This window comes from Pocillopora damicornis, chromosome 10, assembly GCF_964200805.1.
Source record: "Pocillopora damicornis chromosome 10, jaPocDami1.2, whole genome shotgun sequence".
NCBI classification, from domain to species: domain Eukaryota; kingdom Metazoa; phylum Cnidaria; class Anthozoa; order Scleractinia; family Pocilloporidae; genus Pocillopora; species Pocillopora damicornis.
In genome coordinates, this window is record NC_142679.1 from 4,329,021 (window position 1) to 4,345,000 (window position 15,980).

Genomic DNA, 15,980 nt, shown 5'->3' on the forward strand with positions numbered 1-15,980 from the left:
CATTTTCATCTACCCACCTTCGCAATTGAAAATAAAAGGGTTGAAGCAGTCACTTAATTCTAAATACAAGGATAAATGTCAATTGTTTAAAGAAAAAAAAACAAAACAACTGAGATGAAACGTTTAACACTGATCGATAGATCGATGAACGAGATCTCCTATGGCAGTAAAGTATGAAATCAATTAGCGTTTCACATCATTACAGTGTGGTGGGAATTACTTTTAGCTAACAGATAAGCAAAGAACGTGGACTTCACCCCACTCTTGTTATCAGCCTTCCCACACTTGGTTTGTAAATGTTCTTTTAACTAGCAGCTGTATGTTTTTCAGCACACTCCCACTTCGCAGTCACGAATTTTGATTACGCACGAATCTTTCGCGTGAATCGCACAACACGTGCACGTTACTTAAATCCTGTGCCAAGACCATGATGTAGTGAAAAATTCTTGACCTTTATCTTTAATTGCGAGGCTCAAATGTAAAATTGAAAACGATTATTGTACTTTGATCGCACATTGTAAGAAAATGAATGTGTTCCTTTCCCTCAAAAACGTTTTTCTTTCTTCTGGTAATGTTCTCAAAAACAGGAACAGTATACTCAAGGCATTTATTTCTTCCAGTACATTGTCGCATAAGTTACTCAATCATTGATCTTTTTAGACAACTCCATCATTTAACTGAGAAAATGCCGAGTTTCCAATTCCGTTTTTCCTCAGTGCAACCGGGATTGTTATCACTTTCACATAAGCGCGGGGGACTCAACTTTTTCGTTGTCCCACGCTTGCCTCTTAATTTGGTAACTTGGTGCAAAATGTGACATCTGTCATATGTGCCACAGACCGTATTTGATATTGCTGACCCTTGCAGTACTCGGCCGGATGCTTGTCTTAAAAGAATCTGCTACACAAGCAAGTACTTTGAAGCTCAGTTGATAGACATGCCACCTCGAACTCGAATCCTTCTTTTTTACCATTCTTTTTGACCCTCGCTTACAGCAGGCGTTCAGCATCCTTGTATATCTTGGATATAAGGGTCGACTGATGGTAATTTCTGATAAATTTTACTTAAGCACAAGATATATTTGGAAAACCGGCTTAGCCTTCTTAAATGAGTGCAGAATTTTGATGGGAATCTTCGATCGTTTTTATAATATAATAAAAAAATTGGGTCGCATCGAATGGAATATTCATGAACAAAGTTTTTTAGGGTTGTTAATGATAGCTTTGGCTCATCAAAAGCTAAAGTTAACAAATCCGGTGAAGTTCTTTGTTTGAGGGAAAAAAATGACGATAAGATTACACGATAAGAAAATGATTTTATCGCGGAAATTTTAATTGCAAAATAGCCTCACCCAGCTAATCAGAGCACATTTTCCATTTAGGAACTTAAGACAAAATACGAAAATGGAATAATTTAGATAAGAAAAAAGCATTATTGCGGTCACTGAGAAAGTGAAATTTTTTTCTGATCAAAATGAATGGATTGAAGCGTCGAATTAAGACTGTATTAGTGTTGATTCTACAGACAATCATTGTGTACTTTAAAGCCGTAACATTTAGTTTCTTCGAGAAGCTATTAGTCTTTCTGAAGAAGACATGTGCTGCATGCATGGGTGTATTATAAACAAAGAGTAGTTAGCAAATTATCCGCGCATATGCACTCTCTTCTTAAACCACAACATCTCTGGAGGCGCCAGAAAATGCAAGCAAGCACTTTATTTATTAATAAAGTGAAAAAGAAGCGTGATTTTGATATCAGTCGCGTTAGCTTTTCGTGCTATTGAGGAGGAATCGCTCAGGAGCAAAGCTCTAGAGCGAATTATAAAGAGTGTGATTAGTCGCTTTGAACCAGAAGAAGAGGAAGTACTGGAACTGGTCGCAAAATGAACAGCGAGTTTGTAACGGTTCTGTTTCTGGTAATATTCGCCTCTTGGCAAGTCTCTGCTTTTGACGCGGTAAATGGAAATAATTTTGATTTCCAAATGAAAGGGAATCTTGCCGAAGAAAACGACAATGGTAATGAGGATATTGGGACAAGAGCAGAGGGGGAGAGAAACAGAGAATTTTACGCTGATGATTTAGAAAACAGTGATGAAGATCTATTTTTTTCCAAAGACGATGATGAACTCAAGAAAAGGTAAGCTATCGAGACAGTTTTGAATTTTTGTCGATTCATCATTAATATCGGAACAATTATGTTAGAAAAAATTTCCCGCAACTGTGTACTCAAATCATTTCAGACAAATATGTCACTGAATACCAAATGAATATAATGTGTTGGAGTAAAAGGAGTGTCTTACAGATTACGAAAAAAATATGGAATCTATTTGCTTTTATAACTAGTACACTTTCCGACAATTTAAAAGCGTGATTAGGTCGAGAATGTTAAACGCATTTCCAGTTATGACAAATCATAACAGATGCAAAACAATTAAATGAATGGTTTAATTTCGTAGCAGATCACGAAGTATTCCGCTCAATAAAACCAGTGGATGCAAAATAATTGAAAAAAAATTTCTGGTATTACACTTAATTATGAAAGTGTTTCCTTCGGATGTTACGGTTCTCTCGAAGGATCAGGGTTAATACCAAATTCATTAGATTTTTAATTCCTAGATGTCTTGTTTATCAGCGAATTACCAAATTTTGACAGCTTTGAGAAAGCTGAGTCGAAGTCAGATGTGAATAGTTTAAGCTGACCCAGTTTCGATTAAGATGGAGAGATTACCATTGACGCGTTTGACAAAGGAAAATAGAAAAAGTTGGAATTTTTAGTTGTAATGATATGAAAAAAATTATATTCGTTGTGATCGAATGGAAGATAGCTTTCAACCAGCCCACTGTGCATCTGTCTTAAAGTGCAAAGTTTTAATTCCAAAGTCGTGGTTCGACATGTTTGTTAGCAAGTAATTTTTTCTTTGGTAGAGAAAGAAAATAAAAAAATGTTTTAGATAGCGCGATTTCTATTTTCCATCTCAAGGCATCTCTGAATTGTTATGATTATATAAGAGTTCCAAACGCGGTAGCTTACAAATTGAACTGAAAGCTTCTTTTCAATCTTGACAGTATTGACTATAGTGATTGGGATGCAGCTAACAAGTTCACTGAGATCAACGATGAATTAGGAAAAGAAGCTGATGAGGAGGAAAAGGACGAAAACAAAGAAAAAGAAGAAGAGGAAAAAGAAAAGGAGAAAGGAATCCTGAGAAGGTTGTTCGAAAAGTTTAAAAACTGGATTCATAAAGTTGGCAAATGAGAACGATTGCAAGACACGGTAATTGCTGAACTTGACTTGCGAGTTTTTTCAGCGCTTGAAAACTGACTTGGGTCTGAGATAATAAATCTATTCATCATCTCTGCTATAGAAGAAGGATATGCCTAAAAATACATATTTAAGGGGGGTTATGAAGTTTTCTATGAGCATATCTTGCAAAAGGCCCTAAAGGAAACGCAGTTACGTCCAAAAACTCTGTAAACATTAAGTGCAGTGAGCTAGATACAAGAGATTTTTCGCTAACATATTTCAACACATATGATAAAATTTAAATGTTTAAGATGCCTAATCTTTTTCAAACCTTTTCAGTATCGACGGTTTCATTTTTATCTGCCTTGACCAAACTGACAGACCGAGTCGTTTCTGAGAATTTTTTAGTACGGATTATTAAAAATATCAGAAAGGAAAACTTGATAAAGAAAAAGTGAAAGTCAACCTGAAATTGTATGCTCTACGCGTCTAAACTGTAACAAAAGGAGCAATTCCCTTCATAAACTAAAAACAATCTGAGATAAGATGGGGCTTTCGGAGCCACATCATAAATTTCAGGTTCGAGTCGTTTCCGAACAAATTCCTTTATGAACTCATTTCCTTGTTTATCTTCTGAAAGCTGGATTAAAAATTAAGGAAAATGAGATGAATTCAACATTGTTCTGTATTTCTAAACTTTATTTAATAAACGACTAAATTATACTTTAAAATACAAATAATTAATAAAAGCCACGTAGTTAACGCGAACTGAAATTCTTCTTCTTAATTTTAATACAACTCGTGCTCAGAAATTTTCGCTGTAATTCTTCAAATGGAGAAAAATTCTTGTGAGGCCAACGACACCTATATCCTCCAGTTATATCCATAGATATCAATGATATCACCACGATTTTCAACACGATTCGTTCAGCGTTGCCGCGCCCAAATTTCCACCAACGATTGAACCTAAAGAGTAGAAACAACAGCCTTAAGGTAAAGCCGTGTATGAGAGCCAAGCAAAGAACTCTTAACACCCTAACATCAGTATGCATATTCTCTTTACTCTTCTCTATACATTCCCCTTACAGCTGACTAGGAGAATTTGTCTCACAGTCAAGAGCTTATTTAGTTGGTGATCATTTCCTTCATTCTCATGATCTTAATGTTTGACTCGGCGATGAAATCCGACACTAGATGGTAATATTTAAAACCCACCCAAAGAACCAATGGCGAGGACTTAACCTAAAGCAACGTTTGGACCTAAAACATGAGGATGGCTCCTCACGTGTGCAGGGGTGTGAAGCATTGATTATATAAGCCACTGAATAATATGAGAGAGCCACTTTAATTCCACTGAAGCTGTAGCATCGTTAGACATCTAATCAAAGCTGACAATGTAATTATCCCAATAACTGTCAAGTCTCAAATTAAAAGAAGTGGTCGAGGCTATATTTGGTCACTTTTTCAAATATTTCGATTCTGTTTCATCAGTTCCACTGATCGAGGCATTGGTTTCAGGCGAATTAATAAATATATTATAATTATAATCGTTATTATTGTTATTATTATTGAAACTCAACCAATCCTAATGAAAGGAAGGGACTCGACTCGCTTCTGTAGTGGCTTAAAAATGCTGTTCAAGAAATTGTCTTGATCTTCATCTATTTCCGAGATGATAATTCCAAAATAACAACTATTTTAAGTTCTCCATTGAATTTCTTTGAAAATCTGTCTGTAGGGAAACTTCCAACTCTGTTTCATATCTGAAACAGTCAGACCAAAGAACTCGGTGTCGCCTATTTTAAGCCCGCCTTTTGAGGTCGAAAAACTCATTTGAAATTCAAATAATTTCCAAAATTAATATTCATATTTGCGCTCAGTCTTGCACGTGGAAAGAGCTAACGAACTACAAGAAAATTCGAGCATCTTTTCCAGCTTCTGTGAAGTCAAGAAACACGTCATTTTAACCCTTCTACCTTGGATATTGTCTGTTTAGTAGGTCGGCGAGTGTTTTACTTATGCTGGATCGAGTGGTTCAGATACCATTTCGTGGATTCATGCTTTTCACTGTGTTACGACTTTTCTTCAGGTAAATAACTTATAGAAAGTTACATTTGGACAGAAATACAATGTTCATCTTTCTCTTTGTAGCCCTTATAAAATTAATTTACATTGTTAAATGTAAGAAGGTAGAGGAATGCAGATAGGGCAGTGTTGGACAAGTCCTCAGACAAAGCCGCCATGACAGTTCTTCTTGAACGTGATTTCATTGGCAACGCGAGAAATTCGTTCTTAATTGTTCGTATACTTATCGCTTATTTACTCATTTTGCTATTTATCTTGTAAATATTTTCAACTGGCTTTTATGATTATTGTGTAATTAACTAAAATGTAAAGTGTATAGTGTCCTAACCTTATCCTGGTAGCAATAACTTGTATGAAATTTTCAATTAATTACACATTTTGTTTTCGAGGATGCCCAATAATTATAAGGTATTATTTAACGATAAAATTTCCAAATGCCTTTGTTCGATAAGACTTAAGCACTCTTTTTTTGTTAGCAGAAGATGTGGTGGCTCCTTATGAGGTTTTTGATTCAGACATTCACCCTTTATTATTTAGAATGAATAGAACTCAGGTATGTACGAAGTCATAATATACTTCTCTCTTTTCCTCTATAGGACAGTACTGCGAAGAAAATGAGAGCACCTCTAAAACAGAGAAGCCAAAGAAGGAAAGAAATACAAGGCAACTTCTAACAAGGTTAGATAGTGTTCTATTCATAAGAAATTCGTTATCTAGGCACCTATTAACTTATCTGTGTTGAAAGATTTAACCTGGATTTACCGAGTGTTTGCAATTCGAAACTAATCCGGTCAATAATGATTTATTGGATCTCGTTCTGATTGAGGAGGCTTTCGATTATTTCCGGCGGTGTTCTTCTAATAAATTGATTCTACCATGAATACTATTTACTTTTTAATTTTTCACTTGTATCAAAGAAATACCTGGTCATCATTGTGCATGTTGTGACTGTCTATCTGACCTACCAAGTTACCACAGCAACGGTTCACTCCATCGAATTATCCTCATATTCTAAGATCAAATAATAATTGTAAGAATGATATCGATCATCAAAACGTTTCCCAGATTTTTTCAAAAAGACTACTTACCAGCAAAGTGCAGACATTTTACAAGGTGTAAGTCTGTAACTCAACACGTTTCTTGTCTACCCAGGGACTCATCCAAGACCTTGAATTTGTCAAATATTGCATTTGGATTCCTGCTCGAATCAAAAGGATTGTCTGAATCTAGCCTGGCTTCACCCTAGGATTACCACTTTTTTACCTTCAAATACATATAATACTACACTAGGTCACGATTAGAGGATTAAATTTTTTTCGGGATACTTTACTTAAGCGAGACAATCTTTATTTAAGAGTAAAATGATTAAGAAAATAAAATGGAGTCTGACCGAGCCTATTCATTCGAGGAGCACTAACAACAGATACACAGATATTGGGCCAAGGAATTATTTTTCAAGGCGTCCTGTTGTTGCATAATATGCCAGGATGAGGGTCATAGCATGGTACAGAAGGCATTCATTTAATGAAAAATTTCGGTCAACCCAAAGCTTAAATGTCTCGGATCTTAAGGTTTACACAATTTACCATGTTCAGATTTTTTTCCTCTCAAACTATGTCGGATAATTTTGTTTTAGATCTCCGATAAAATTCCTCGATTGATTTTTTCCAAAACTTCAGGTTTCCTTTTTTTCCGAGATAAGGCCTCGCAACTGAATGAATGAATTCTAGCCATCTCAAAATTATGATACCCGCTAAGTTTACAGTTGATTGAACTGCCTCGTCATGATGCTGTTTACGGAAAGAGCTCTATATCCTAAAGCTTTGGGAAATCTATCGAGGAATTTCCGACACTAATAATAGCGATTGTCATGCAACGCTCACAATTTCAAACTTCACTTTGGTCAACATATAAGTGAGAAATTATTTCGACTGCGAAGGAGGAAAGTAAGTAAGTTGGTTTTTGAGCGCTTTGGAGGTAGTCGGTAGGCCCAATGTTTAATCATTTAAAGGTCGTCGAAAGATCTGCACATTGATGGCATAAAATCATGGCCCACTCCAATTTAAGACTTAATCCCCCCCCCCCCCCCCGCAACTTTTGGAAATGTTTTGTCTTTGTTCTGTTTTGGTAAAGGTTAAATCTCACAACAATCAATGCCCTGAGAGCTGCAATTTAAGATATAGTTTAGTGGTATAGACAATATGCAAGAGGCGAATGAAAATATTTCAACGTATTTTATTTTTCACTTTGGACTCTTTTCAGCCTTTTCAGTTTTTTCAGTTTTCTCCTCCACACCTGTTGGTGTCATTTATAGCATACCCCAAAAAATACCCATAAAATGATATATCATAGGTAGCCTGAGTGTGATGAAATTGATTCTTGAACCATATTTTTATGTCAAAGTTTCTCTTGCGTTTGTCATCAAATTATATTCATAACTTTTCTGAGGTCATCAAGAGAGAGACTAAGTAACATCGTTTGTATGTTCTAGAGGTTATAGTGTGCTCCAAAACTGATTTTGGTTTCTCAAATTGCTTCCTGACTTTATGGCATGGATCTTTTTTGACGTGATCTCAATAACAATCCTAAAGATTAAAATTATTGTCAAAAACATAGCTCTTAGGGCCAACAAAAAATTGGAAAAGTGTGTTCCATGAATTCTTGTTTCTTTTTCAAATTTCCTTTAAGACTTACGTCGACTTACAAATTATTTTATTCTAAGATGATTCTTCAAAAATAGATAGTCTCCTGAGTTCGTTAGCCAGGCTACAATTAAAATGAACAGTTAACTCAAAAGTTGGTTTTTGTCTCGCAAATTGCCTTTAGAGTTTTTCATCAACTGAATGATTCAATACTTTATATTTAAGGCGATTTTATAAAATCTTAAGGCCTAACTTTTTTAAATTCTGAGCTCTTGAGGTTGAAACTAATCGAAGAGTAAGCTCAAAAATTGATTTTTTTCTCAAATTGCTTCCTCAATTTATCATCAACTGACATAGATGGTTTTTGACATGATTACAATACAAAAACCTCACTTCTGAAAATGTATGAGCTCTTAGGGCTAAAAACAAATTGGAAAATTATGTTCCGTGGATTAATGTTTGTCTCTCATATTGCCTTAAAGGTTCATCGTCAACCAATAAATAATTTTATTCTAAAATTATGACCTCTTGAGGCCAATCGAAAAAGCTTGCACAAAAATGGATATTTGTTTTCTTAATTTTGTTTAAACTTATCATTAACTCAAAAGGAACTTTTTTATCGTAATTCAATGGATATCCTCAGGCCTAAATATTGATAATGTCTGAGCTTTTGAGTCGAAAACCAAATTGAGTCAGTACGCTCCAAAACTTAATGTTTGTATCTGAATGTACCTCTACCGTTTATCATCTACGGATGAAGAATTATTTTGACGTGATTCTAGAGACATCTCAAGTCTAGTTGTCAAATGTCTGAGCTTTTGAGGCTGGAAGTTAATTAAAATTACATGCTCTAAAAAAAGACATTCTCAATTTGCTCGCGGAACTGATCCTTAAATCTCCAAGCTGTTTTTAGTTTCGTAATACTGAACAGTGGAAGCTTATTCATACAACCATTTCGTTTGAGAAAAAGAAAAGTACCATTTGCTCATAAAAATTAATTCATTGTACAAATTCATTTTAATGTTAATGAAACACATTGCGTGCTCTTCAGTCTATTTTTGTGTTGGACATAGTTAAGGTTGGCAAGCTTAAATATGTTTTATCCCGAAAAAGCATCATGAGGAACTATTTAGGTAAGAAGTTTAAACGTTGAAGACAAATTTTTTAATCCGATTTGCTTCTTTTCGGTTTTAGTTATTCACCAAAGCAAAGAAACTGTAAATAATTTCTACTGCCACCCTAAGGTAAATCTTGATGACCCAAATAGCCTTGCTTAACAACAGTAGCACACCAAAGAAATCTAATTTTAAAATATGTTCACTGGGAAAGAGATTATGAAATATATAGATAGCTTCTTTTTATAGCTTTTTCTAAAGCTTTTTTTTTAGAGTAATTTTAAAATTACATTTTTGTCGAAGGAAAATTTGCAGCTTTCCATTCTTGAATGAACGCCGCTCAGCCCTTTCTATTTGTTATCGTTATTCGCACATTCACCGCCCCTCACGAAGTTTCACGCAGTCTCACGCAGTCTCACGCAGTCTCACGCAGTCTCACGCAGTCTCACGCAGTCTCACGCAGTCTCACGCACCAGCGTTTACATTCAGTATGTCCCTAATTCCATTCGTGGTTATTTCAGGATTTGGTGCGAGCAGGAGCTTGTAATAAAATTATATATGATTTTACTCTTTTGGCTTTCTCGTCTAAAATTTGAACAAGAGAACAGTATTTCATTTGAAATGGCACTCTGCGAATAATCAAAGATATACTTTAGACAAGCCGAAACTAAATACAGTTAGTACATGTGAATACTTTCGCTTGCAAGCATTTAGATCACCTGCTTGTTGTTGTTTGACTGAAACTATAAACTCTCCACCGGCTTAAAATCAATTGGTTTAATCCCTGAAATTGAGCAGATGAAAAGCTGAAATTAAATTTGAAGCAAGAGATTGTAATTCCTTTCTTGAAGTCATTGTTTACGTCAACAGCTTCAACCAAATTCTTCGAATTTATTAGAATATTCATCAGTGATGCATCAAATTCTCGTTAAATCCAGGTTACGCTCACGTTGATTTGTGTAGTCACACAATTAATAATTTTTTTCTGCGACAAACCAACTTCAGATTATTATCGCCTGAAAAAATAAACTTTATAATATTTTTCCCATATGTCAATCTATGGTTTATAATTTTTCATTTACTTTCATTTTTTTTTTTTTTTTTTTGCAGACTGACAGCACGATTCAGACAGGAAATACTACGATCCAAGTAACGCACACGATTCATACAGAGGTATAAAACGGATGTACCGCTTTTCGAATCAGAGCTACAAACGGCTAAATCGCGATCGAGGAGTGGGGAGTTATTATTTCAAGGACTTTTTCGAGTCAAAATTTTTCCCGCCGAAAAACTTAGACAAATATGAGCAGTTAAAGGACGCATGCGTCAAGCATTATTTATTCTGTAAGTAACATCTGTTCAAATGTGGTGAATTTTCCCGCCAAAAAACTTAGAAAAATACGGTGCTCAAAATACGCATGCGCCGATTTTTTTAAAAAAAAGTATATATATTGTCAATAAACAGAAAATTTAATTATTTGTTTTCTTCTTGTATTATCATATACTGTTAGTAAACAAGTCAATAAAGTTAAGTATTCAGTTTCTGTCTCAACTTTTATTGTCCTTCAATATACACTCAATAAGTCACAAAAGTTTCATACTCAACAAATCATTTTATTTGTCTTAAGCAATTTTCAATTGAATTAAAAAAGGTGTTAAGAAAAATGTTTCGTATATATATATACTAAGACTTTTGGCGGGAAAATTTGGAGCAGTTTGCACTGAGTTTTCCCTGGCAACATTTTCGGCCAAAATTTAAAAAAAGGCTACCTTTAAAAATAACCGCCAAAAATAATGAAACAGCATCTCGTGCAAAAAAGTGTACTCGTAAACGCCAATTTCTGCTTCGTTTCTTTCAAAACTGAGATGGTCTGACTCGACAATGTTTATCTCTTAGCCAAGATTTTTTTAGACTACAATTATTTGCACGAGATGTGTGGAAGTTTCTAACGCAAAAGCATCGTGGCAAGCTAATTTTTTTTTCGGAGTGAAAGATCTTTTAAGCTACCAGATTTCGAATGTAACAGAGGATGCAGCTTTGAAAAGCACCGAAAATATTCATCACAGAACTGAAGCAAATTCCCCATTCAAAATTTTCTATTTTTTTTATGAATTTGGAATGAAAAAGCTTTTTGATTATTGTAGAATACTCTTTGAATTTTATTGTAGCTACAAGAGCTAGAACATTTTACAATGAGGCCCTAAATTTTCTTATGCCAACTACTTAGCGGAGTATTTTTTGATTGTATCAGTTGTTGGAATAAAACTTAGCTGATTCAGGCTGCAACAGCCAATTAGGCTCCAAATTTCTTAAAAATTTGTTAAGAAATTTAGCAAAATTGTAAAAAGATTTTAAGTGTGAGCGAACTCTTTGTATTTGGTTTTAGCCTCTAAGGCTACGACATTCAACACTTAGGCTTCAAGGTTCTGAAATGAGGTTCGAAAAGTTATTTGAGAAATGAAATAGTATCAATTGTTGAAACAGACTATTTGAGTTCTATTTTCGCCAGAAGTTAGACTCCAAGTTATTCACGATAAATTCCTGCAGCGAGTTGTTCTAAGAGATTTTGTCGTTATTTAGTCTGTTCTATTTTTATTGTGAACAAAATTTCATAGTTTAGTTGATGATTTTTCTTTTATGTATTCCTGTGTTACACCGAGTAATTGCACAAAAGATCTTTCCTCAATTAACAATAATGAGTAAATAAACTAAGATATATTTTAAAACTAAATGCCTGGTCCAAAGGGTAACAAGTGTTCCTTTTATCGAATGCGACCTAATTTAAAAATTTTGTGGCCTACTAGAAGGTTTGTATCACAGAAGCAATTTCATATAAACCTGCAAAATGACAACCATCGCGGTAAAGGAATAAAAAGCACTAGCGTTTCAAGGCGAGAACACAAACTCTTTTATTTTCCACAAATTGAATACCCCTTATTTGTATTCTTGGTTCGCACTTCGGTTTCGTAAAATCAACGTGCTCTGAGTACAGATTTTAATTCTGAAATAGGTGAATATGTTCATAATTCCTTAATCCCATAAAACTCGTCACCAATATGTGAAAGCATGACAATTGTTTTTATTCGTAAACTATCGAATAATTCCCAATTTTATCTGATTTGCTTTTCTGATCTCAACGTTCGTCTGAAAAATCAACATTTTTTATCAAAAATTTGTAAATCTTGTTCGTGTGAGACAAGAAGATGATCTTTTATTTCGACAATATTTTATTGGTCAAAAGTTGACTGGCTTATTCACGTTGATCTCCGTCCAGTCTATATACTATTTTCCAACGATTTTCGAAAGAATACAACATCTCAATTTCTATCGAATTAAATCTTCTCTTAAAATGAAAAACTACATCTCTTTGTTGTAAAAGATGTACATTTAGACTGGTTTATAGAAAGGTAAATGTCAACTTGACCACTTTCTCGAAAGGGCTCGTGACCAGGCATCAGAGTTTTAAAACATACATTACTTCCAAACGGAAACCGAACTCAGTAAATGGCACAAAAATAAAGGAGATAATCTAAGATGGCACTTTACTAAATTCTTAATTCTTGTATGAATAACAAAAACTTCCTTTCTGGAATTAAAGTTTCTGATGAATTTTCAATTTAATCAATATACTTTTGGCCAACTTTTTGTCTTGGTCTCACTCAGCTGTCAATCGTGAAGTAAGATCGTCCGGGTGAGAATAGTCCTGAAGATGTTTGTTGTCGAAACTACAGACTGGCCTAAGAAGAAGTCATCAGATTCGAGTCAACAATTGTTTATAAGTGGAACGTTACAACTTTGGCCTTTAAAACTGTTGGTCAGTTTTCCACTAAAGTGGCTGTCAGACTTAAATGGCGTTCGTCCGGTGATTAGTCAGTTTCGATCAGTTGGTAAGGTTTGTTTGTTCTGTATGGTCCGATGGTGACCGCGTTGGCTTTTTTCTAAGAAGTTCGTAAGGCGCCGATAGTTAGTGTATCTAATACACAACTTTCATAATGGCGGACGTAGCGCGCGGCTTAGTGAGAACAGCATGATAGCGAGGTCACAAAGGCTTCTAGGGTCCATTTCGCAGCTGATAAACTAGCTTTTCAAGGTCAGTCTTTGAAAGTAGCGTTCATCAATGTGAGTTTTAACGTATAGAAAATATTCAAAATTGATCAAACTCATCGAAAGATCTCAATTTGGAATTTCAAAAGTATTTTGGTAAAGTGCCACCTTAATATTACCTTTGTGTCACATCAACTGCAATAGAACTGGTATACTGACTGTTAAACAAACCAAAACAATGAACGATCAAACGGCTCTAAAGTTAGTAATTTAAGAGTCAGCAATCCGTAGTCAGGATTTTGACAGTTTCCAGTTGTTCTATCTTTAACTCGATGCAATAAAATTATCTGAGATAAATTATTCCAAATTATAGCTAGCAATTCACATAAATCAAATGATCGCTCAGGGTTTGCATAACAATCTGTAACACAACAAACTACTCCAAAAATGGTGGCTAATTGAAAACTATTCACTTACCATGTGAATCAGTTTTATCCATTCCAAGACAATTGGTTCCGAAAAGAACGAAAACTTTGTATAGTTATATGATATTTAATTAAAAAGCCACCATTTTTGCTAGTATTACTGGAAAAAAAAACTTCTTAGCTTTGGAGTATCCACTAAAAATTCAGTTATTCCATTGTCTTCTCATGACCAAATTCTTTGTTTTTTCATCCTTCTGACAACATTGCTCTTCCTGATAGTAAAAAAATATATATTATCAGGGAATGCTTACTTTCCACGAGGACGAAAACTAAGAATTAAAATTCTGGATAATTTTTTTGCTCTTTGACACTATTATAAAAAAAAGGGAGAGCATCACACACTTTTAAAATGTTATTTACAATGAAGCAAAGGCACTGAGTAGACGAGTCATCAGACCTCCACGTGGCTGCATTAATTCATAAACAAAATGAATTTCCCAACAGGTTTTGCGATTGAAACATTTCCTTATAGTTTTTCACCTAAAATATTCCATCTACAGTCATAGCTTTCCTTATCTCGAAGCCAACACCCTAATTTAGTCTAATTTCGAGTTGACGTGCCGCTCAGACCGAGAAACTGATTCGTACTACATCGTTGATCCGAGATAATACTACTTGTTTAGACCTCTCAGGAAGCTTAAGGCGATATTCTTCCAAGGCAATGCTCACCTGCTGTTATAATGACATAAGAATGCTATCTTTGCCCTTCTTCATAGGTCCAGTGTCTTCTTTCATCTAGAACACAACGTTATGTTAGCACAACAGATCGACAGCACTTCTTCACTCGAAGACGGACAGCGTGGTTTGCTGAATGTTCTGCAACTCCTGATGAATATGGATTAACGACTGCAGCCAATAATCGGCTGCCACGTCACAAATTTGGCGCGGAGTTCCGTTTGCACGCTCAGCCAGCTAATTAAGAACAAAGCTAAATGAAAGGCATGGCATTGTGAGTGACGGATTAGCATGCGAGATTAGGGAAAAATTTACATCAACTGAAATTTAGGAACTGCTATGCGGCCAAAAAATTAATCGGAGAGAGCTAATTTCAAAGACTGATTTTATCAAAATAGTAGATCTCAGTAAGGAATGAGAAACTATTCAAGGCCTCCTTTTGATTGTGCGTGAATAAGTGGATAATTGTTCGTTATCCTCTTACGAAGAGAACGCACGCATTGTAATTTACCACTGAAAGAAAAAATGACATGAAGAAATTAGAATTAACGCATTGTTACTCTCTCAGGAATGAAAAACAAGATAAAAAGTACGTAAATGAACTAAAATCGCTGTCATGCTATCACACAAAGAGAGAGTAACATGAGCACTGAGTTACATTCCTTATTGACAAAATGACAAGCCGTACAGCACATCGAGCGACAGTAGACCTATCAGTTAGGACTGATACAAAGTTATACGTAAACAAATTAAAAAATAAAAGGTAAAATGAACTTGAAAGGAGGGAGATGTGGAGGAAGATGTTCACTCGTCTTGTCTAGAGCGTAGGACAAAGAAAAGAAATATCACTTCCCCTAAAGAATCATCCGCTCATCTAAACAGCTGAAAAAACTTAGTTGATGCTGTTCCACTGGATAGTGCTACGTCGACCTCAGGGAGCCACGTCCAGTATTGAGATATTACGTTACAAATAGAGAATTCTCGAGTGTGCTCTGTTCTGTTGTAAAGTACTTAGGAGGCGGTTAGAACAGGAAAGAAGTGTAGGGGGGAAAAAAGAGACGTGGTGTTTTACCTTCTTCGTAAGTGCTCTAGCCGCTTCCTGAGTGGTTTACAACAAAAAAGAGTACAGTCGAGGCTCCGTTATTTGTTTCATAATAAATAATAAATTAATTTCCACACGCATTTATAATTTTCAAAACAAACTTTATTTTCCACTTGGGATGTTGGGAGAACACTTGGAAAATGAGTAAATCATTCGCCTTCGACTCCTGATTTAAATGAAATATTACAGCAGTAAACCGATAGAAAGTGCGGTCTATCTCTTAAATTTATGCGTCTGTCCTCCAAAAGCTAAGATAATAAGCGAGAGCCAATCAAAATACGTGGATAATTGACCTTATAATAGAATGCGTGATAGAGGCAGTAGTTTCCATTTGGCCGGTTAAGCCACAAAATACAGTACGTGAAACGCTCCTACCACTTTTTCTTCAGCCATATCTTCAATCAGCTTAGTTTTGGCAACCGCCATTACAGATTAATTCATGTATCAATTTAAAGATTAATGACTAGTGAAAGCTATATTTTTTCCTTTTAAATTTAAGCTTGGTAATAGCAGCTTTTTTCATAACTTATGACCATTTTATGGCCTTATATCATTCGTTCTGATATTTTTTCTTGCTCCTGGGCAAAT

General features: G+C 35.1%; 2 protein-coding genes across 2 annotated transcripts in view; one reads left to right on the forward strand and one right to left on the reverse strand.

Annotated features, from left to right (window-relative positions):
- The first annotated feature begins 819 nt into the window (after window positions 1-819).
- Window positions 820-4,011, forward strand: LOC113669253 (uncharacterized). Its single transcript, XM_027185252.2, has 2 exons — window positions 820-2,136; window positions 3,066-4,011. Exons 1-2 carry the CDS (start codon window positions 1,883-1,885, stop codon window positions 3,253-3,255), a joined length of 444 nt encoding a protein of 147 aa, XP_027041053.2. The 5' UTR covers window positions 820-1,882; the 3' UTR covers window positions 3,256-4,011.
- An 11,461-nt stretch (window positions 4,012-15,472) lies between these two features.
- LOC113669270 (cytosolic endo-beta-N-acetylglucosaminidase) overlaps window positions 15,473-15,980 on the reverse strand; it is an 11,817-nt gene continuing 11,309 nt past the window's right edge. The window contains exon 12 of the mRNA XM_027185271.2: window positions 15,473-15,980. This exon is cut by the window's right edge and continues 459 nt beyond it. The gene's annotated coding sequence lies outside the window, so the exon portion shown is untranslated.